At 47.5% G+C, this 23,479-nt stretch overlaps 1 protein-coding gene across 1 annotated transcript in view; it reads right to left on the bottom strand.

Moving 5' to 3' along the window:
- The window catches only part of bard1 (BRCA1 associated RING domain 1), a 129,554-nt gene that overhangs the window by 22,896 nt on the left and 83,179 nt on the right, over positions 1 to 23,479 (bottom strand). The window contains exon 9 of the mRNA XM_084311649.1: positions 8,737 to 8,829. Within this exon, the coding sequence (XP_084167775.1) occupies positions 8,737 to 8,829 (93 nt within the window). The remainder of the gene's footprint in view (positions 1 to 8,736; positions 8,830 to 23,479) is intronic.

Consider the following 23,479-nt stretch of genomic DNA (forward strand, 5'->3'; position numbering starts at 1 on the left):
CTTCACCTGCCCCTCAAACATCCTTCAACTTTCTTCATGGATGTGACGCATTTGATTGTTTTCATAATGGGTCAGAATCAGTATATAAATATAATTGTAAATATAATGGTCCTACTTAATCGAGGTATTAACCTGTGTAACTTGTGATTATCTCATAAACATGGTTTGGTTAGTCTTGATATTCGACAGAACCCACCGCTGGCCTGATATTAGGAGCAGATGAATAGTTATAGTTAGAGAGATGTAATTGCCAGTGTCTCAAACTCACAATGTGTCTCAGGGTCAATGGGACTTGGATGTCGTTTCAAGGTCGGACACAAACAAAATACAGCTTGACGCCGGAGCTTGTCGCGGTCGAACGGCTTAAAGAGAGGAATCCACCCATTTGAACAACTCTAGAAATCAAGAGAAATAATCCTCCGATCGATGATGTCACTGGGATGTAAAATCTGGGGCAACAGACAATAAACAGGGTTCTGAACTGATGAGGCCATAACATCTTTGAACGAGCTCAGACCCAAACAAGGTTTTAATTGTGGTTCAGAGCTAGAATATAAACCTCTTGTGACACGCACGCACACGCGCACACACGATGAAAGACAGCTGGAACATGACAGTGATGGTTGGGGGAGAGACAAGCCATGGAGAAGAGACAGGAGCAAGAGACGGAGAGGGAGGTGAAACTAAATGTCCTTTACAGATTTTATAGACATGCCAGCACACAGATAAGACACATTGAAAACTGGTAGTTATAAGGTGCTGATGGTCACAGACAGACAAGAGACACACAAAGAGTCATAAATGCACAAATGAGACACACACATGCACGTACGCACTCTCACGCGGAAAATCACAATTATTGTCCCTATCTCCATCACACACAACCACACACATGATCTCACAAAAACACGTAGAAAAGTCAGAACAGCAGCTCCCATTATCGCTCTCACACACACAATAGGGCTGAATGATATGGAAAATGGAACATATTGCATTTCTTCTGACAAATATTGCAATTGCGATTATGATTCACACATGTTTTTTTTTTTTGCGTCATATCAAATATTGCAATGCAGCCTCCCGTGAAAAGTACGGTGGGAGGGAATCGCTTCCCCTGTGAGCCCTCCCCCCGGCTATACTGAGCATACTGTACATCAAGGAACAAAATAACTCAATAAACATTGGGGGGAAAAAGAAATACAAAATAATAATGAGAAGCACGATAAAAAATAAACAGAACAACATAAAGCGAGGAGTGTAGATCCCCATTATAAGCAGTTAAAGTAATTAAAATCTAAAAGCAAGATCAGGGATGGTTGTTCCAAGTAATACAGGACCATGCTAATACAAGGGATCAGGAGCATGGCATTCGGTGTACTGCTTGTAGTGCAGATGTGCAACTGATTGATATGCAAATTGTTGTGCAAATTAATTATGGATGTATCGCACAGGTGCGAGTCAGAGTCTGTGTGGGGAGCAGCTCCTCTCGAGCCTCTGTGTCGCTGGCCTCGAACACGGGGCAGCGTTAGCCTGACCTCAGCAGAGAGAGGAGTCCATTGTTCAGATGACTGGGATCCTTTATGAGTCTCCTGGGCCTCGGTCCTCGTTCACCTCCGGTGGCAGGCTCAGCAGATTGTAGCTTGCAGCCTTGTGTGGTGCTGTGTGGTGCTGTGTGGCGCTGTGTGGCCCTGTGTGGCGCTGTGTGGTGCTGTGTGATGCTGTGTGGCGCTGTGTGGCCCTGTGTGATGCTGTGTGATGCTGTGTGGCGCTGTGTGGCCCTGTGTGGTGCTGTGTGATGCTGTGTGGCGCTGTGTGATGCTGTGTGGCGCTGTGTGGTGCTGTGTGATGCTGTGTGGTGCTGTGTGGCCCTGTGTGGTGCTGTGTGATGATGTGTGGCGCTGTGTGGCGCTGTGTGATGCTGTGTGGCGCTGAGTGATGCTGTGTGGTGCTGTGTGGCCCTGTGTGGTGCTGTGTGGCGCTGTGTGATGCTGTGTGGTCCTGTGTGGTGCTGTGTGGCACTGTGTGGTCCTGTGTGATGCTGTGTGATGCTGTGTGGCGCTGTGTGATGCTGTGTGGTGCTGTGTGGCCCTGTGTGGCCCTGTGTGGCGCTGTGTGGCGCTGTGTGGTGCTGTGTGATGCTGTGTGGTGCTGTGTGGTGCTGTGTGGTGCTGTGTGATGCTGTGTGGTGCTGTGTGCTGCTGTGTGGTGCTGTGTGGAGCTGTGTGATGCTGTGTGGAGCTGTGTGATGCTGTGTGGTGCTGTGTGGTGCTGTGTGATGCTGTGTGATGCTGTGTGGTGCTGTGTGGTGCTGTGTGGCCCTGTGTGATGCTGTGTGGTGCTGTGTGGTGCTGTGTGGTGCTGTGTGGTGCTGTGTGATGCTGTGTGGTGCTGTGTGGCGCTGTGTGGTGCTGTGTAGCCCTGTGTGGCGCTGTGTGGTGCTGTGTGGTGCTGTGTGATGCTGTGTGATGCTGTGTGGTGCTGTGTGGTCCTGTGTGGTGCTGTGTGGTGCTGTGTGGAGCTGTGTGGTGCTGTGTGGTGCTGTGTGATGCTGTGTAGCCCTGTGTGGTGATGTGTGGAGCTGTGTGGTGCTGTGTGGCGCTGTGTGGAGCTGTGTGGAGCTGTGTGGTGCTGTGTGGTGCTGTGTGGCGCTGTGTGATGCTGTGTGGAGCTGTGTGATGCTGTGTGATGCTGTGGTGCTGTGGAGCCCTGTGTGGTGCTGTGTGGTGCTGTGTGGTGCTGTGTGGAGCTGTGGAGCCCTGTGTGGTCCTGTGTGGTGCTGTGTGGTCCTGTGTGGTGCTGTGTGGTGCTGTGTGATGCTGTGTGATGCTGTGTGGTGCTGTGTGGTCCTGTGTGGTGCTGTGTGGTGCTGTGTGGTGCTGTGTGATGCTGTGTGGTGCTGTGTGGTGCTGTGTGGAGCTGTGTGGTGCTGTGTGGTGCTGTGTGATGCTGTGTAGCCCTGTGTGGTGATGTGTGGAGCTGTGTGGTGCTGTGTGGCGCTGTGTGGAGCTGTGTGGAGCTGTGTGGTGCTGTGTGGTGCTGTGTGGCGCTGTGTGATGCTGTGTGGTGCTGTGTGGAGCTGTGTGATGCTGTGTGATGCTGTGTGGTGCTGTGGAGCCCTGTGTGGTGCTGTGTGGTGCTGTGTGGTGCTGTGTGGTGCTGTGTGGAGCTGTGGAGCCCTGTGTGGTCCTGTGTGGTGCTGTGTGGTCCTGTGTGGTCCTGTGTGGTGCTGTGTGGCGCTGTGTGGTCCTGTGTGGTGCTGTGGAGCCCTGTGTGGTGCTGTATAGCTGTACCAGGCAGCGGCCGACAGGATGCTCTCTAATGCACTGAATTAGGCAAATCTGCTTTTAGCTCCTGTGCCCCAGAAACGTGGAATGTTTGGCAATGCACTTTAAGACTCAATCCATTAGTATCTATTGGTCAGTTTAAATCGTTAATAGCAAACCGCTTCACCACAGTCCGCAGTTGTTTTGAATTATTTTAAATGTTTATTTGATTGACTTTCTGTTTATATATTATGTTTTGTATTTCTCAACGTCATTGTAAATGAGAGCTTGCTCTCAATGATCCTTCGAGATTAAATAAAGACATAAAGACTGAATGAATAAATTAATGGTGTATGATGTGTTATCTGGGGGGGGGGGGGGTGAAGCTGTCAACGTAAGTAGACCACGTCAGGTCCTCTGAGACGCGGGTACGACCGACTACACCAGGGTGCCTAAAGTCTCTCGTTCCACTAGAGCGCCGTTGATCCTGAGGGGATTATTATTTATTTCCTCTCCAGTGTAGCTGCTTTCCCGGGAGAGGTTGTTTTCCTGGCACCATGGTGCCAAAGTTATCCATCTCCTCCAGGTGGGCGTGAGACCAGGACCACACACAGCTGCATCGTCTGCAGACCTGGATGGTGGCTGTTGGAGCCGCGCTTTGGCCACACGGTCATGTGTAAGGAGTGCACTAGGACGTGTTGTGATTATGGAAAAAATGTGTATGAACTGTTAGGTCGGCTTGAGAATCATGTTGGCATTCGGGGTCACGCACAAGCTTGGTTTAAATCCTATTTAACTGATAGAACACACTGCGTGGTCTATAATGATTTAACATCCGAAACCCTCCCAGTGCAATGTGGTGTCCCACAAGGCTCTGTCCTGGGCCCTTTGCTATTTTCGATTTACATGCTACCCATTGGCAATATCATACGCAAATTTGGCATAAACTTTCATTTTTACGCTGATGACACCCAATTATATATACCTATTAAGCCAAATGATTCCTCCCAATTACAAAACCTTGAGGCCTGCTTGCTTGCAGTCAAAAAGTGGATGTCGCAAAACGTTCTACTCCTTAATGCAGATAAAACTGAGATGTTCATTGTTGCCCCCCCAAACCACAGAGGCCTGTTTCAGTACATCTCCCTCAACTTTGATACTTGTCATGTATCCCAGAGCTCCACCATAAAAAAACCTTGGAGTAATTTTTTATTCCTCACTCTCATTTAATGTACATATAAAAAATGTCACCAAAATTGCCTTCTTCCATCTTCGTAATATCGCAAAATTCGCCCCATTTTAACTCTGGCTGATGCTGAAACCCTGATTCATGCTTTTGTCTCATCACGTCTGGACTACTGTAATGCACTTTTTTCAGGCCTACCTAATTCAAGCATCAAAAATCTTCAAATCGCGGCAGCACGGATACTAACTAGAAAATTTGAACTAGAAAATCACACCAGTTTTGTCCGCCCTACACTGGCTTCCTATTCAAGCCCGATCTGACATTAAAGTGCTACTCCTCACCTACAAAATTTTAAATGGGCTTGCACAGCTCTATCTATCCGATCTCATCTCCGATACTCGCCCGCTCGTGCTTTGCACTCACAAAATGCGGGGCTTCTATCGATTCCTAGGGTTAAAAAGAAATCTGCCGGCCACAGAGCCTTTGTCTACCGCGCTCCCTACCTGTGGAACAAATTACCTGCCGTCGTCAGGGGCGCCTGCTCTGTCGAAGCTTTTAAATCCCTGCTTAAGACCCATCTTTTCTCTCTCTCCTTCAACCTACCCTGATCTCACCTGGTCAGGGACTGACCTTTAGATTAATCTGTCTAGTTTAGTTAGGATGTCTATTTTCTCCCATGTCTGCTTTTCTGCAGCACTACAAACATGGGAACTCTCTAACCCCTGTCCCAACCCCCCCCCCCCCATCTCTCTGAGTGCCTGTCTCGTAGTACTGACCAAGGTGATGGATGCCTCGGGATCTTGGCCAAGATTGCAGTGACTGCTCTACATGCACCACCGAGGCCATGGATCAGCTCCTTACCGTCTTCTGTCCATGGTCTGTCAACATGGTTTGTGGTCTGTCAACGTGGTTTCATTGCTGGGTTAAGTACTTCTATTCTATTCACATAATATGCTTACTTCATATATCTATTCTATTCACATATATGCTTACCACTTGTATCTATTGCTATGTCCGCTCACTACAATCACGCAAGCTGTCTAACGCCTGTCCCGTCTCCCTGTGAGTTGCTGTCCCGGAGTGTTGACCTGAGTGTCGGACGTCCCGTGATGAAGACCGGGAGGATGCGACCCTCTCTGCGTGCCCTCTTGTCTCCCTGTCTCCGGCGGTCTCGTAGTGGTGACCGGAGGCGTCTCTACAATTCGTAGCCGCATTTCTGCAGACCCCTCTCTGATTGGTTGAGGCCATTTCTGCAGACCCCTCTCTGATTGGCCGAGCGCGCGCATGCGTATGAGCAGCGACAAGCTCCTCTAGCCAGGAGTCGAAACTCCGTTAAGCTCCAGAGAGAGAGGCTGAAAACCCACAGTTGTTGCCCGACGGATGGGAGCCGAATCCCGGATCCGAGTTTTCTGATGAATAGCCCCAAAACATGGAGGTCGCGAACGCAATTTATACGCATGGAAGTATTGATTACGCCATAACGAATCATTAAAAAATATATACCGTTAACTGGAATATGTTGTGTGTGCCTTTACACATATGTTGGATAGGATTATGTAATTGGTTTGTCATTAAAAACCAATAATAATCGCTCGCGGCTTCGCTGACCAGAGCTCTCTCAGATTCAAAGTTTTAATTGCAGCCTGCAGCCAATGTGTAACTAGACAGTTACAATATAACATTTATATTAATTAAGAGAAAGAGTCTGGTGGTCAATTGCTACGAAATGTGTCTTACTAATAATAACTAATTCCTTGGTCAATAGAAGTCTCTGTGATACTTTCTGAATATGATTTGGGAACATCAAATGGGCAGGCCGCGAAATAACAACATTACAATGTACAGTTTCTGACAGCTGGCTGTGTTGTGAAATGTGCATAACGTTATGAATAAACCGCGAAGTCACGCGAAATAACGTTATAAGCGAATCTGGTAGTACATTTCCAATCAGAGAGGGGCTTCGCTCAACCAATCAGAGAGGGGTCTGCAGAAATGGAGCTCAACCAATCAGAGAGGGGTCTGCAGAAATGCGGCTACGAATTGTAGAGACGCTGACCGTGCTGGACGTCCCGTGATGATGTCGGGGAGGTTGCGACCCTCTCTGTGCTGCCCCCTATCTCCCTGTCTCCGGCTGTCTCGGAGCGATGACCGGAGTGTTGAACGTCCCGTGATTAAGACGGGGAGGACGCAACCCTCTTTGCGCCGCCCCTGTGCCTCAAATAGATTCGCTATCAGCTCTATCTTTAATCTTTCAAAATGTTCCGTTGCTATCGCTATCAGCTCTATCTTAAATTTTTCAAAATGTTCAGTTGCTATTGCATGCACTCATCTGTGTTTCACTACACACATGAGTGCATGCTTACCAACTGTCAGTCTTCCAACACTACTATCACCGACATCTAAGAAGGGAGATCCCCCCTTGAATGGCCTTTCTAAGGTTTCTCTCCTCCACACTGCCTGTGGTGCATTTTTCCCTATTGTTAGGTTTTAGTGAGTTTTTCCTTACCTTCGCGTGGGGTATGTCTGAGAGTGTTTGCATTCATTCATTTATTTGCATTTATTTTAAATTTGTTGGACCTTATGGTGTTCTTGTTTTTTTCTTGACTTATTGTTATGTTTCTTCTTGACTTGTTTAAAGAAGACGTGTCCAGCACATGGGGACATTAACGTGTGTTGTTGGGCCTTACAAATAAATTTGATTTGATTTACACTGTTATTATAAGCACAAAGTGATAATAATAATTAAAAAACTGTATTTTAATTGACAGATCATATATTACACAGGATTAAAATATTATATATATAAAATATTCTCCCTCTCTCACACACAACGTTACAGTTTTTCTCTCTCACACAAAGTTATATTAGTTTATATTACACATGCCACCCGCCCCCGTCCCCGTCAAGGATACCTGGTTCAAGGGGAGGGAGGAATGACTAGGAATACCTCAGATTCTTGCTTATGAATCCATTGTGGCATGAATCGAGGATGGCAAGGATCATTTACAAAGAAATTATGCCATCTTTCCACTGCCACCGACTGTCTGAAGCCTCGCTGAATCCCACATCACCAATTCCCAACCCCCCCCCCCCCCCCCCCTTCTTTCCCCAACCCACTCTATTTGTCTGACATTAGGTATGGAGGCACATACGCCCCCCAGCCACACACTATTTACCTAAAACACCCACCTGTTGCAAAAACAAATTCCCGTCTCTCAGGACACCCTGTGTGTTACCGAGAACACGAGTTAAATGAGAGTACATTTAACCAAAATGGTGGTGGGGGTTGTGGTGGTGGTGTTGGTGGTGGTGGAGCAGACTGGGCTCAGTACTAAGGACAGAGGAGCCTGGAGGTAAAACACTTCAGATCACTGGTACCTAGTGGAACATTATGACACATTATAACCCTACTGTGTTTGTTGTTGTTTCTTCTTGTTTTTTTCTGTTTATAAACCAATATATTGTTGCAATTGTTCCAAGATAATAACCACTTCTTCCCCACGGCTGATACTGATTCCTGAGTACTTAAAGTCATTAAATAAAACAAAGGGACCATACCGGTGTCCTTTTGACCTCTCGCCCACTACCTGGAGATCGTCCCCCGTCTTGACACTAGTTTTGTGTTTAGAGGTGTGTATAATGTATATAATGCATGTTTTAGCATATGTATGTTTTAGTGAGAGTGGCTCGGGAGGTAGAGCAGTCGTCTGGTAATCCGGAGGTTCCCGCTCCTTGTGTTGAGCAAGACACTTACCGTAACCCCTAACTGCTCCCGATGAGCAGGTTGGCACCTTGCATGCCTCTGGTGTGTGAATGTGTGAGTGAATGGGTCAAATGTGAGGAACAAATTATAAAGTGCTTTGGACAAAAGTGCTATATAAATGCACTTTACCTTCACTAAATAACCGTTCACGTTGCTTCCAACCAATGTGTGAGAAGGGGGATGGGGAGATCCTTGGTGAGAATTGTTTGTTAGTTTTTCAGGAGAGTATTAAAGGAACACGCCAACATTATGGGAAATGCCCTTACCATCTTCTAGCTTAGCACAAATGAATGGAAGCGGATACGGGCCGCTAGCCAAAAACACCTCTCCCGGAGTTTCAAGCTAGGCTCGTGGTCTGTATCCGCTTCCATTCATTTGCGCTAGCTCGCAGCCGGATAGATTTCTACTGAACGCACAGTAGAGAGGAAATTGGTATCTTATCTTCTTGTCTGACTCTGGTAAAGCGCATTTACCATTTCCCAAAAATGTTGGCGTGTTCCTTTAAAACTCCTGCGGTTACTCACAGCTGTAGCGGACGACCCAGCAGCCGCAAAGGATGCCCAGCAGGGTGGCGAGGGTGGTGGGCAGGGCTCCGTCTGGCACCACCACGTGGCTCACTGGAGAAAGGAGGGAGACACGGGACACCGGCATGACTACGGAACTCTTTCACCAAGTGTTTTATTATCAAGTATTTAATTAACCCTTTCACTACTACATTACAGAAGGTTAACCTTTCACTACCACACTACATACGGCTGTAGTGTGGTAGTGAAAGGTTAACCTTCTGTAGTGTGGTTGTGAAAGGGTTAACCCTTTGTCGTGTGGCAGTGAAAGGGTTAACCACTTGATAGTGTGGTAGTGAAAGTACCAATTTTGGGGTACTTCAAGTCAAGTCAAGTCAAGAGTTTTAATTGTCACGGCATACAAGTATACAATGAAATGCGAGTGGTCTTGCCCACGACGATGTGCAATACAGTGGTACAACATATAATAGAATCCAATAAAAATACAGTGGTACAACATATAATAGAATCCAATAAAAAAACAACATTGTGCAATAAACAGGTAACAGGTAACATGGTGTGACATCTCGGTATCTGTACATAGTACAGTCGGGGAAGATACTCCAGTCCTTCTACTCAGGAGCTGTAGAGAGCATCTTGACCGGAAACATCACTGCCTGGTATGGAAACAGCACGGCACAAGACAAGAAGGCCCTACAGAGAGTGGTGCGCTCAGCCGAGCGTACCACGGGTATTGCACTACCTCCCCTGCAGGTTCTATACAACAAGAGGTGCACATCCAGAGCCTGCAGGATAATGAAAGACCCTCACCACGCCAATAACAGCCTGTTCCAGCTGCTGAGGTCAGGCAGACGCCTGCGAACCCCAGCTACTAGGACAGAGCGGCTTAGGCTCAGCTTCTTCCCCCAGGCCATCAGAGCCCTGAACAATGAACATTGAGTGCCACAGAACACTGAACTATCCACACACAAGCACACATGAACACACACACGACACGCACGCTGTGCACGCTCACACACTAGCAGCCACTTAACACTTTAACATGAGCGGGCACACACTCATGCCGCACACTTATGGCCAAAAGGAAAGGCCACTTTAAATTAGAATAACAGGAACAGTGTATTGCACTACCAAAGCTACCTAGCATGTCCTATATGCTCTGTAAATAACTATGTACAGATACCGAGATGTCACACCATGTTACCTGTTTATTGCACAATGTTGTTTTTTTATTGGATTCTATTATATGTTGTACCACTGTATTGCACATTGTTGCGGGCAAGACCACCCGCATTTCATTGTATACTTGTATGCTGTGACAATTAAAACTCTTGACTTGACTTGACTAGTATTTACAGAGCATATAGGACATGCTAGGTAGCTTTAGTAGCTTTACTTGTACTTTATTTGAGTGTTTTCATTTTAGGGGACTTTGTACTTTATTTTTTACTCAACTACATTTCAAAGGAAATATTGAACTTTTTACTCCACTACATTAAATTACATTTATCTGATCCCATCAGTTACTAGTTACTTTGAAGAAATTTATTTTGCATAGAAAACATGGGAAAAATCTATGAAGATTATGTTTTTTCAAATTTGAAGCCTGTCAATTTATAAGAGGACGTAATCAGAGTCAGCACAACTGGACCACATACCACTTTAACATAACCTATAGAGGTCAATGGTTCAGGATTGAATGCTTCCAAGCACTGAAATACACAAACACCACATACTGTTAGGGCTGGGCGATATGGCCTAAAAATAAAATCTCAGATAAAAAAAAATTAAATCCGATTTTAATAAAAAAAATTCTCTTGAAAACTAGAAACGCCAAGGAAATCATTCAAATAACATTTGTTTTTATTTGACACAAAAAAATTATCAAACCAAGATGAATTTCCCTATTGGGATTGAAGTGCAAACCTAACTTTCACCAATCTTCACTTACAAAAATAATATATATAAAAGGTTACTCTTGTTCTCTAAGGTATTAGCCATCAGACTTCAAAAGCATATGACGTCTTTAGTTCATCCGGATCAAACTGGCTTCATAAGAAACCGTTTGATCACTGACAACATAAGACAATTACTATACGTACTAGATGCCAGCAAGGACGACACCACTCCTAAGGCGATGCTGTCCCTGGATGCAATGAAAGCTTTTGATGGAATGGTCCTATCTATGGGCAGTATTAGAAAGGATGGGGTTAGGAAAAGGATTCATTGATATGATTAAAGTATTATACAAAGACCCATCAGCAATGATTACAACAGGTATAATCACCTCCGGAATATTTCCGGTATCACGCTCTTCTAGACAGGGTTGCCCTCTTAGTCCCGGACTATTCGATTTATCACTAGAACCTTTAGCACAATATATAAGACAATCCCAACTCATAGAACCAATCGTAATCAAGGGCACACAACACAAAATTAGTCTATATGCGGACAACGTAATACTGTTCATGCAAAACCCTAACACCGCAATGCCTCATCTTCTCAAGTTGATTAATGACTTTGGCGACCTATCGGGATTTAAGATAAACTGGCCAAAGTCGGCTTTCCTTCCACTGAACGCCCCTGCAAAAAATACAAGTCTTCCAGAAGAAATACCAATGGTTAAACACTTTAGATGTTTGGGAGTTGAAGTATTCCCTACCATAAGCCAAACGGTGAAACACAAACATACATAGAAATCCAAAATAAAATAAAATACTATTTGATTAAAAACTCAGTACAGGCACGGGTTTCAATAGTTAAGATGGATGTCTTACCTAGAATCAACTTCATCAGCTCAATGCTTCCGTTACCCCCTCCAGATGGTTACTAGAAAAAATTACACTCTTCCGCATATACATTTATTTTGAATAACAAATTACCATGTATAAAAAGATCCACCGCACAGAGAAACAAAGCCGACGGAGGGATGGCATTTCCAAATTGTTTCCACTATTTTAAGGCGTACACTTTAACACTTTGAGCGCCACGCCTGGTTTTCCGTTTTACCGGCTGAATGCCACCATCGGCGCCAATGTTAACGTTAATATCGCCTAATCTATGTTTTAAATTATGGCTATGTGTCTAATCTGCCCATCGCATTATCAAAGACTATTTTCCAGTCAATGCTGTCAAGGCAGATTGTTTTTTTATCGCGTCGTTTCCGTTTCAGAGCAGTTAGAAAAGCCCCCGTTTTGATATAAAAAAACAGCTCATTCTAATATTCCACAACGTTGATATTCGTCAGCCTTTTTATGAATCGTTTTCAAATAAACGCTAGATGATCAATATTTATACGTGCACGCAAGCACATTACGGCCGCGCACGGATAATCGCTCCGTTGATTTCCTCACGGACTTTTACAGTGAAACCGAAAGAAGACATTTCACAAAACAGCTTATAACTTCATCAAACTTACTCTGATTATCCTAACACTGATAACATAGAGTCCTTACCTGACATCAGATGGTATCCAACTGGTATATTCCAATTCCTGATCACCATTCGAAAAAATCGATACGTGTATGGATCCAACGCGATACTGTAGATCTCCATGATCAGCGGGGATCTGAGGTTCCAGAATGAACTGTGCCCCGGCTGGATCAGTGAACTGGAAAATGTGGAGTACCGGATTTTTTTCCCCATTCATTTTCATTGAGTCCATTCCAAAATCACTTATGTCATCTGGGAGACGACAGGGGGCGCTTTTTTCCACAGTGATCGCCGGCGCCGCTCGGCTATACTCGGGTGATGCAATCATTTTTCAGATAAAAAAAAAAAAAATCAGAGAAATCTTGTGAGTGGCTAGCAACCACCTATAAAAAAACCAGAGAAATCTCGTGAGTGGCACTCAAAGTGTTAAGACCACTGACAACCTGGTTTGAACCCCAAGCATCAGTATCCTGGAGAAATTTAGAAGTAAATATAGTAGTACCACAGAGACTGCAGGACATAGTATACACCAAAGTATCAATTAAGCAATGCAAACTGAAATTTGGCCCCATAATTACTCATGCGATCCGGATATGGCGTGAAACACAAAAAAAATATTCTAACCCACATAAATGGCATAATCATACTCCCTTATTCAATAACAATGCACTCCTGATTGGAAAATGACCTATAAGATTCCCTAGATGGGAAAAGCAAGGCATACATACATTAGGAGATGTTTTCAACAAACAGGGTATTTGTAGTTATGATGAAATAGAAAAAAAATGTAATCTCACCGGTTCCACATATTATTTTTACACACAATTATTGTTATGTTTGAAGGCTCACGGTGTTCCATTAAGGATACCAATTGCACACCACAGATACCACAAATTTCTCTATGAAAGAGAGACATCGAGAGGTTTTGTATCAGATTTTTATCATCAATTACCGTACTTTTCGGACTATAAGCCGCGGCTTTTTTCCCCATTTTTCGACCCTGCGGCTTATATACCGGTGCGGCTTATATGTGACTCGACGTGACCAAACTCGAAAGTGTAAACATCTAAATATTGCTTTTTTGACTGCATTGAAATGTTATTTATCTGTTCCCTTATTTGCTAAACTTAATACAACTTGTAAATGAGTTAATTGAACATCAGTCATTGAAAACAACAAAAGCATGAATTCTTTAAATTACCCATGCTTTTCTTTTCTGTTTAAGGGGGGGGGGGTCTATTGGAGGAGAAATAAAGGGCTCACTATCAAATGCCTTCAGTTCTGAGTGATTACAGCGCGGGGGCCGAAGGAACGGTTTAATTTCAAAGAAGGGCTTTAGACAAAGACGCAGAATTATAATCAAAAAGTTAATACGGGCTTATTGCCTCTTCAGTCAACAAGCCAGCGGAAGCCGACATGTGCGGAATTACCGTAATTATATCTCCGGGGCATAAAAAAATCAAATAAAAGCTCTTCCATGCCGGGCTGAGTGCGCTTTGCCTCGCCTTAAGTTCAAATGTGAACAGCTCTCTGAAAGCTCCCGACTCCCATCCCCTCCGGTCAGACTTTGCAAGAAACACTTCTATTTTCCATTAGCCTTGCTTCATCACAGACAGCCCTTTCAAACGACCTATGAGGAATCCCTTCAATTACGTCTGCATTCTGCTGCTCTGCCTGCCATTACCAGGCAACAGAGAGAGAGTTCTGACAGTACAGCGAGCGACAGTAGTACGCAATACAGGACTGTTAAAAAACACAGCGATTAATGATTCAAACCCCGGATAGAGGTATGTTACTGCGTCTTCATATCAAGCATCAGAAGCCATTACACAACATTTGAACATTCCTAAATACATAATGCCAGAATGGTGGTAATGATGCCATAGTTCGAAGGGTTAAGTTAACAATTTTGGACCCAGAGCCCTATTTCCTACTTAGCACCATGCTGCTTTTCATACTTCACTCCTGCAGCACCAGCTAGTTCACCACAAAAACGATGTAAAGTAACAGGTACTACTGACGCCTATTCCGCAGTGCACCCAATAATTTAATAGAAGCTTTTCAAATATGTTTAAGTGTTTGTTGTTTGTTTGTTTATTTAACAACGGTCTCATTAACTTCACATCAGTTGTGTGTGTGGGTTAACTAAGGAGGAGCTGGGTGTCCAGTATGAGGCACAGCATGGATCAGTGCTGAGAAAGGACTTCGACAACAACATCAAAGAGTAAGAAATAGGATCAGGGGTCCAAAATTCAAAACATACCCTTTAACTAGGGATGTTCGATATTGGCTTTTTTACCGATATACCAATATTGTCCAACTCTTAATTTCCGATTCCGATATATGTGGGGTCCCCCCCGCGTGAATATTAAAGGCAACCAACTTGTGTTCGGCTTTTCTCTGATTGGCCGCGCCCCCCCGCCCCCACGCGCAGGCAAGCGCAGTCGTCCCACGTCCCAAATGAAATCCAAGGAGCGCGCGCGAGCGGCAGCGCGGGCAACCAACTTGTGGCTGCTGTTCCAACGCACTTGTGTTGGGCTGCGGTAGCAGTGGAGCGCTATGAAATGCGCTGAACTAGAAAGCGTAACGTTATTATGTTTCGCGTTTTTAACAACCAACTACCAGATTCACTCGTGTATAAACAAAGCCCATACAGTTATGAAATGCGCTGAACTAGAAAGCGTAACGTTATTATGTTTCGCGTTCCATTGATTAACGCCATTACCTGCTGTGCTGTAGGAAGCAGAGGTACAGTAAGTTACAGTAGGTGTAGGTTACATGTTTAATCAAAGCCCATACAATTTTTTAGATGAATGATTGTGGATATAATATAGAAAACACATCATTATGATATTGTCAGAGGGAGAGGCATGACTTCGCGACAGCCATATTAGTGTGGAACTGTAACTGTTGTGAAGGGCCAGATTAAACCGAATATATATATTTATTTATATATATATATTTAATTGTATTTGTATATTCTCTAATATTCCCTGATATCCCTTGTATATTCCTTGTACAATATGCATTGAATATCCATTCTAGCCTACTGAACATCCCATAATAGTCTCCATTCTACTATTGGTCGAGACCTTGGTGCCAGGCTGCCATACCCCTCAGACCCAGTTCAAACGTACCGCTCCACATGTACGAACAAGTCCTAGTTCCGCGTAGGAATCTGACTACCGCACCACTAATGGGACTATTTGTTCATAGTGCGTATATATACTGCGCTACTAAAGTAGGACTTGCTTTTCAGTCCAGTTTCTTACCCTCCAATAGAGTCACAGACGTAAAGCCTCCCCGCGACGCCACGTGTGGGAGTAAGGCCAAGTTCGCCTACCATCGGTATTGAGACATCGTGTATATTAATATTTGAATAGTCATATTTGGCACTATATCGTCGAGTTGGACGTAGTCTATTAAGCTAATAATAGTCTGTTAATATATAGTGCTTCGTGCGGTGAGAATACTACCGTAGTCAGTACCCCATCGTTCGGGCAGAGAACTGGCTGCTTATCCAGGGTGGTTGACCCACGTGAAGCTGCACCCGAGGAGCCCCAGAGCCGACGAGCGAGTGGACCTGTATACCGGATTATTCTACCGACGACAGCCCGCCTTCCCAGGCACGGATTATGCTTTGTATACTTTGATTATTCCATGGATAAAGACCCCCGACACTGCCGTGTGTTGGAACCCCCCCCCCTGGAGAGGACGCAAGGTGAGGAGACGCTCTGCAAGACGAGGTCGCTTCACGTCTCTCCCCCGTGGACCGGAGAGAGCCGGCCCACAAAGAGTCCACCTGCTTTCATCTGTGGTCCAAGGATCGCCGGCGCATTGAACGGCACTACAGTGGGTTCACCTGGGATACCCTTGGCCGGATGAGGCAGCCGGATTCTACCCCCCCCCCCCTTCCTACTCCTGTCGGCTTACAAGCGACCGGATTAACCCCCCCTAGCGTATCCAGTATATAATCATTAAAGTACCATTGCTGTTATTCCTTAACTATTCCAGGTTGTATATGTACCACCTGCGCCTTCAGAGATTGGACATTCTCTATTGATATACCGACGAATACTCTTGCCATAAAAGTGCATACTAATTCCATTCATAAATGTGATTGATTTGATTAAGTGCTTGCTCTACACACCATCGCTGTGTAGAAATAAAGACCTATTTCTAATTCGTACATTTGTGTTGGATCCGTTTCATCTACGTGACAGTGTTCATCATAATATATTTATGCCGTGTACTGGGTGGCCGAATATTAAGTACAAAGGTAGTGGTAGTAAGTATCATATCTAGTAATACAGTCAGGGAATTGTACCCCTCAGTTACAATTGGTCCTTCGAGCCGGAGGGTAATTAGTGTAATATTAATATAGTGTTATTAATATTGAAATGGCCTATGATGAACACTCCACGAAACGATCCTCCTAACCAACGCCCGCAGCGCGAACGACGGCTCCCTCAGTACTTAGAGGCTTACGCTGTCAGTCAACAACCTAGTCTTCTACTAACAGTAAACGCGGTAAAACTAGAAAGTAAAAGTATGTCTAACCCCAACGCCCAGACTACCCCGACCATAGAGGCCCCTACGGGTTCTAATGTAACTGACCAAGTTCACGGTGGGGACCAGTGGGAACCAGACATGACTTCACACCCCGCCAGTACTGAAGAAGTAGTCCCCGACGAGTCCCGGGAGGAATACAACGCTACCGAGAGAGAACTCGGCACGGAAGAAGACGGGGAGAGCACCGTGGAGATAGAGCTCCAAGGCTCCGCAAGGAGTACCCCGAGGGAAGGCTCCCCTATACAACCGCCTTCTCCCAGCGAGGCAGAGAGGACCCTACAGCAGGCCTTCCTCATCAGCCTGAACGCCGCTGCTGAACGCGACCGACTGCAGATCCAGCAGCGGAGCGAAGAAGAGCATATACGTCTAGAACTAAGACGCATTCAGAGAGAAGAGAATGTGGCCCGAGACCGAGCAGACAGCCAGCGAGCAGCTGCTGGTGCTCTACGGGACGCAGAGCGCGACAGACAGCAGCAAGCGCAACTAATAGAACAGCTGATCAGACGGACAACACCCTCTCCCTCCGCCAGAGGCTCCAGGAACTCGTCTAGACACACCTCCAGGGCGGCATCCCCTAGCCGAGTAAACAACCCTGAACTTGACCAACAGACGAGGTCTATACCCCCCACAGACCACCTCCCCCCACCGGTCCAAGCGAGACCTAGCAACCGGGAAGGAGCAGCATATCCTGTGGAGAGGCTAAACCAGAGACTACAAGCACTGGATGACCTAACTGAAGACGAAGAGGAAGAGGAGGAGAACCACGCCCGACGACAGCACAGTACTCTACCGGACCAGGAGGTCCGGTACAGCCCAGGCTATACTCCCGCGGAGCTGCGCTACAGACCCCCGACTCTATACACGGGTGAGCACGACGCACGACCCGCACCGAGGAACAGCACCTGGACAAGCGGGCCATGGTACACTGCCGGTACCAGCCCATACCAAGGAGCGGGAGGAGACTCGCCTAGGAGGCCTCTCCCCCAACGCTCGCCGATGTATCCACAGTCAGCGTCATACATTGGCACGCCTATGGTACCCGACTTCACCCAAGAGAACCGGGCCCAGTATACGGAACTCCGCATGTGTCTGGAGACCATGTTGGTGGATGTATTGGATGAACGCCATAAATACGCCATCCTACTGAAGCACTTAAAGGTACCCCGCGCACATAATATAGCGCTCGCCTACGCGACTTCCACCACCCCATACACAGCAGCGCTGGTAGCATTGGACCAGAGGTATGGGCGCATATGGGATTACGTGATCCAGGAGATCCGACACATCGACCGCTTACCCCCAGCAATAGACAATCGAGCACTGGACGACCTGTCCATCAGAGTGCAGTCCCTGGTAGGGATGTTGGGAGCGCAGAGAGAGAAGGGGAGGCATGAACTTTACGCCAACTCAAATGTGGAAAGGATCTTGGAGAAGCTGCCGCCCGCTCGACAGGAGCGTTTTAGGCGACAGAGGGACCACCGAGACCCGAATGGCCCCGAACCGAACCTCCTCGATCTAGCAGACTTCCTGGCGAGAGAAGTCAGCAGCCTACGGCTAGATACATTCGGACGGAGCACCCCTGGCTCCAGAGAAGGAACCAGACGACTAAATGATGGAAGAAGATCGGTGACTGTGATGCACCAATCGGAGTCAGTACCGAGCAGCAGGAGCCACAGTACCCCCTCCAGAACGGAGAAGTGGAAGATAGTGTGCCCCTACTGTGAGAAAGAACACTGGCTAGCGCAATGTGACTCCTTCCCCAAGCTGAACGCGGAGGAAGCAAGTCAATGGATAAAGTCCAACAAGCGCTGTTTTCGCTGTGCGCGCTCACACATGGCAGCCGAATGCCGCTTAAAGAAAAGGTGCACCAAGTGCGATGGAGCCCATCTGGACATACTTCACGACAGTAACAGACGGCGCCCTTCACCCGCACCATCCAGCCGCAAAGCGAGCGTCATGTACATCGATCCCGCCAGCAGCAGTGGAGCCCGAGTACTCCTAAAAGTAGTGCGTGTGACACTAAGCTACCAGAATAAAGTCCTGGACACTTACGCCGTCCTCGATGACGGGTCAGAGAAGACCCTGCTGCTCGCCTCCGCTGCGGCCCAGCTAGGGCTGCGGGGAAGCGAAACCCAAATGACAATTCGGACAATAAGACGAGATTTGAAGACGATAAAGGGCGAGAATGTCTCATTCTCTATCGCAGCAAGCGGCCAGCCTGAGCGACGGTACCAGATTACAGACGCTTTCACCAGCCAAGAAATAGGACTGTCGCGGTACACATACCCCGTCGCCAAGCTGATGGAGAAATATGTACATCTGCGCAAGTTACCGATCCCGCTCATAGACAATGCTATGCCGACCCTGTTGATAGGCTCCGACCATGCAGACCTCATTGTCCCGATAGACCGGGTTCATACCGGACCCCGAGGCTGTCCTGCAGCAGTCGAGACCCGTTTGGGATGGACTCTCCAAGGCCCGCTCGCCAAATCTCTCAACCGAAGTACAGCCACTAGATGTCTCCACTCCCGAGTCACAGAGGGAGAAACCGCACTCCTGCAACACGTAGAGCGGTTATGGACCTTGGAACAAATGCCCTTTAAGAACGGAAAGAAAGACATTCGCTCTAAAGATGACATTTACGCCATTCACCTCCTCGAGACAGGGACCAAGAGAGTCCCGGTCAACGGCGTGTTGAGATACGCCACGCCACTCCTGCGGCGAGAAGGAATGCCTACTTTCCACGCCAAGACAGACGCCACAGAACGGTACCTGCTGAACACGGAGCGGCGCTTAGCCAAGAACCCCGCCCAAGAGAGTGTATACCGCGCTGAGATTGAGAAGCTCATCACAGCGGGACACGTCACAAAGATGGACATTAAAGAGGCTGACCAGACCACTGAATCGTGGTACGTGCCTCACCACAAGGTCCATCACAACGGTAAAGACCGCATAGTATTTAACTGCAGCTACCAGATCGGATCCCAAAATCTGAATAAAGAGTTACTGCCCGGTCCCACACTCGGCCCCTCCCTACTCTGCGTTCTACTCCGCTTCCGCCAGGAAAAGGTGGCCATCAGCGGGGACATTAAAGGAATGTTCCTGCAGGTGAGATTAGTAGAGGCGGACAAGCCCCTGTTACGGTTCCTATGGAGAGAGAAGCCAGGAGATGAGCACCCAGCCATCTACCAATGGGAAGTCCTCCCCTTCGGAACGACGTGCAGCCCCTGCTGTGCTACATTTGCACTACAGAAACATGTAGCAGAGGACCCAGCAGCGGACGAAGAGGTCCGACACAGCGTAAAGAACAGCTTCTACGTAGACAACTGTCTACAAAGCCTTTCAACCCAGGAAGAAGCCGAGGCTCTCCTGATTAAACTCCGCGCCTCATTGATCAAAGGCGGCTTTGATCTCAGGCAGTGGGCCAGCAGCGATCCGCAAGTACTGCGCAGCCTCTCCTCCGAGGACAAGGCAGCCAGCAGCGAGACCTGGATGGCTACAATCCCGGGAGAAGCCCAGGAGATGACCCTGGGATTGGTGTGGCGATTCAAAACAGATTCGCTTCACTACAGACACAAGCCCCTGACTACGGAGCAGGGAAGGCCGGCGGCGGCGCCGACCACCAGACGGAGCGTGTACACAACACTCGCCCGACAATATGACCCGCTAGGATGTATTCTACCGTACACCACCAGGGCAAAAATGATTGTACGAGCATTGTGGGACAAGGACCAGGGCTGGGACGACCCCATTCCCGCACACCTTGCATCCACCTGGAGAGAGTGGGAGATGGAGCTCCACTCACTCCCAGGCGTTAATATGCGCCGAAGCTACTTCCCACCCACGGTGAGGCCAGAGACATGTAAAATGGACTTACACGTCTTCAGTGACGCCTCAGAGGTCGCATACGGATCAGTAGCCTACTTGCGGGCCCAAGAAAGGGGGGGAGAGATCTACACAGCATTTGTCCTCGCCCGCTCGAGAATAGCCCCACGCAAGCAACAATCTATCCCACGTCTAGAGCTCTGCGCAGCCCTAGCCGGAGCGCACCTAGCCACGCTCATCCAACGTGAGCTCACCATACCGGTGTCTAGAACAATCCTGTGGTCAGATTCCACGACAGTACTCGCCTGGATCAAATCGGACTCATGCAAGTACAAAGTCTTCGTGGGAGTCAGAGTCACCGAGATTCAAGACTTAACCGAAGAGTTAACCGGAGAAACAGAGTGGCGCTACGTTGATACAAAACAGAACCCAGCTGACGTCATCACCCGGGGGATCCCCCTGGATGACCTCACCCGTCGCAATGTCTACAGTGACGGCCCCGCATTCCTAAGACTCCCGGAAGGACAGTGGCCCATGCCCACCCCGAGGGAAGCAAGTCCAGAGGAGGTGGAAAATAAGAAGTCTGTGTTCTGTGGATTGAGCACCGTAGCCTCCACCGACCCTAACATAGACGATTGCACGTCCATAGAGAGTGCACAACAAAGAACATTCCTGCGGTACCACCCGGAGTGCAAGTCCCCCGCTGATATGTCAGCAGCTAACTACGAGGAAGCAGAATTGCTTCTACTGCAGCGAGCCCAGAGAGACTCGTTCCCCGATGAATTGGCCTGTCTACAGGGAGGAAAGCCCGTCCCATCCGACAGCAGATTAATTCATCTGGCCCCCGAGAGCGACGCTCATACCCTCATCAGAGTGGGTGGTCGCCTACGCAGAGCCCCCAATCTACCGGATGACATTAAATACCCGATCGTATTGAACAGCCGACACAAGGTCACAGAGCTGATTATAAAGAAATACGATGAGGATGTACATCACGCAGGAGCAGAAAGAGTCTTCGCGGAAATCAGACGTCGTTACTGGATCCTACAAGGAAGAGAGGCGGTACGACGCTTCCAGCGAACATGTCTAGACTGCCGCAAGTGGCGCGCGCAGCCCAGCATACCAAGGATGGCTGACCTTCCTCCATGTCGCCTCCGAATCGGTGACAAGCCATTCCACTCAACGGGTATAGACTGCTTTGGCCCGCTGCACATAAAGAAAGGAAGAGGAACCGAGAAGCGGTGGGGTATTGTATTCAAATGCATGACCACCAGAGCGATACACATCGAGCTTCTCCTGACCATGAGCACAGACTCATTCCTTATGGCCTTCCGTAGATTCACATCACGGAAAGGAAGACCGTCTACCCTATTGTCCGATCATGGGACAAACTTCAAAGGCGGCGAAAGAGAGCTGAGAGAGCTTCCAAGCTATGGGCCCAGAACTTAAGACCCACCTCGCTCCAGCACAGGTTGATTTCCAATTCAACCCCCCAAACGCACCCCACTTCGGTGGCACTTGGGAACGAGAAGTGCGCTCCATAAAGACAGCCCTGTACGCAGTACTTGGGGCCCAGACTGTGGCGGAAGAAGTCCTAATGACAGTCCTCACGGAGATTGAGGGAGTACTTAACTCGAAGCCCCTCGGATATGTCTCCAGTGATGTGGCGGATATCGACCCAGTTACCCCCAACACACTCCTGATGGGGCGGCTAGATCCTGCATTACCCCAGACAATGTACCGGCCTGAAGAAGCGAACGGCCGACGAATGTGGAGGTACAGCCAAGTATTAGCCGACAAGTTTTGGAGCAGTTTCCTACTGCACTACCTACCGTCTCTACAGACCCGCCAGAAGTGGGTAAAGGAGAGAGACAATTTGACAGAAGGAACAGTCGTCATGATTATTGATCAATCACTGCCCAGAGCTATGTGGCCGGCCGGCCGCGTAAGCAAAGTGATCACCGGTGCCGACGGCAAGGTCCGAGCAGCTGACGTGCTCGTCCAGGGTCGCACTTACACCCGTCCCGTGGCGAGGCTCATAGAACTGCCTCGACTCCCAGACACAATCGATGATGACCATGACCCTATAACCCTATGACTTTGTGAAGTTGACTGACCCCTACAGCAAACCCTTATGTGTAAATAGACAACGTGATTAATCTGTCTCTGTTTAACTGATTAGGTCTGGGACCAATCAGGGGGTGGCTGTTGTGAAGGGCCAGATTAAACCGAATATATATATTTATTTATATATATATATTTAATTGTATTTGTATATTCTCTAATATTCCCTGATATCCCTTGTATATTCCTTGTACAATATGCATTGAATATCCATTCTAGCCTACTGAACATCCCATAATAGTCTCCATTCTACTATTGGTCGAGACCTTGGTGCCAGGCTGCCATACCCCTCAGACCCAGTTCAAACGTACCGCTCCACATGTACGAACAAGTCTTAGTTCCGCGTAGGAATCTGACTACCGCACCACTAATGGGACTATTTGTTCATAGTGCGTATATATACTGCGCTACTAAAGTAGGACTTGCTTTTCAGTCCAGTTTCTTACCCTCCAATAGAGTCACAGACGTAAAGCCTCCCCGCGACGCCACGTGTGGGAGTAAGGCCAAGTTCGCCTACCATCGGTATTGAGACATCGTGTATATTAATATTTGAATAGTCATATTTGGCACTATATCGTCGAGTTGGACGTAGTCTATTAAGCTAATAATAGTCTGTTAATATATAGTGCTTCGTGCGGTGAGAATACTACCGTAGTCAGTACCCCATCGTTCGGGCAGAGAACTGGCTGCTTATCCAGGGTGGTTGACCCACGTGAAGCTGCACCCGAGGAGCCCCAGAGCCGACGAGCGAGTGGACCTGTATACCGGATTATTCTACCGACGACAGCCC

Source organism: Notolepis coatsorum (assembly GCF_963971535.1).
Source record: "Notolepis coatsorum genome assembly, chromosome: 3".
NCBI lineage: Eukaryota > Metazoa > Chordata > Actinopteri > Aulopiformes > Paralepididae > Notolepis > Notolepis coatsorum.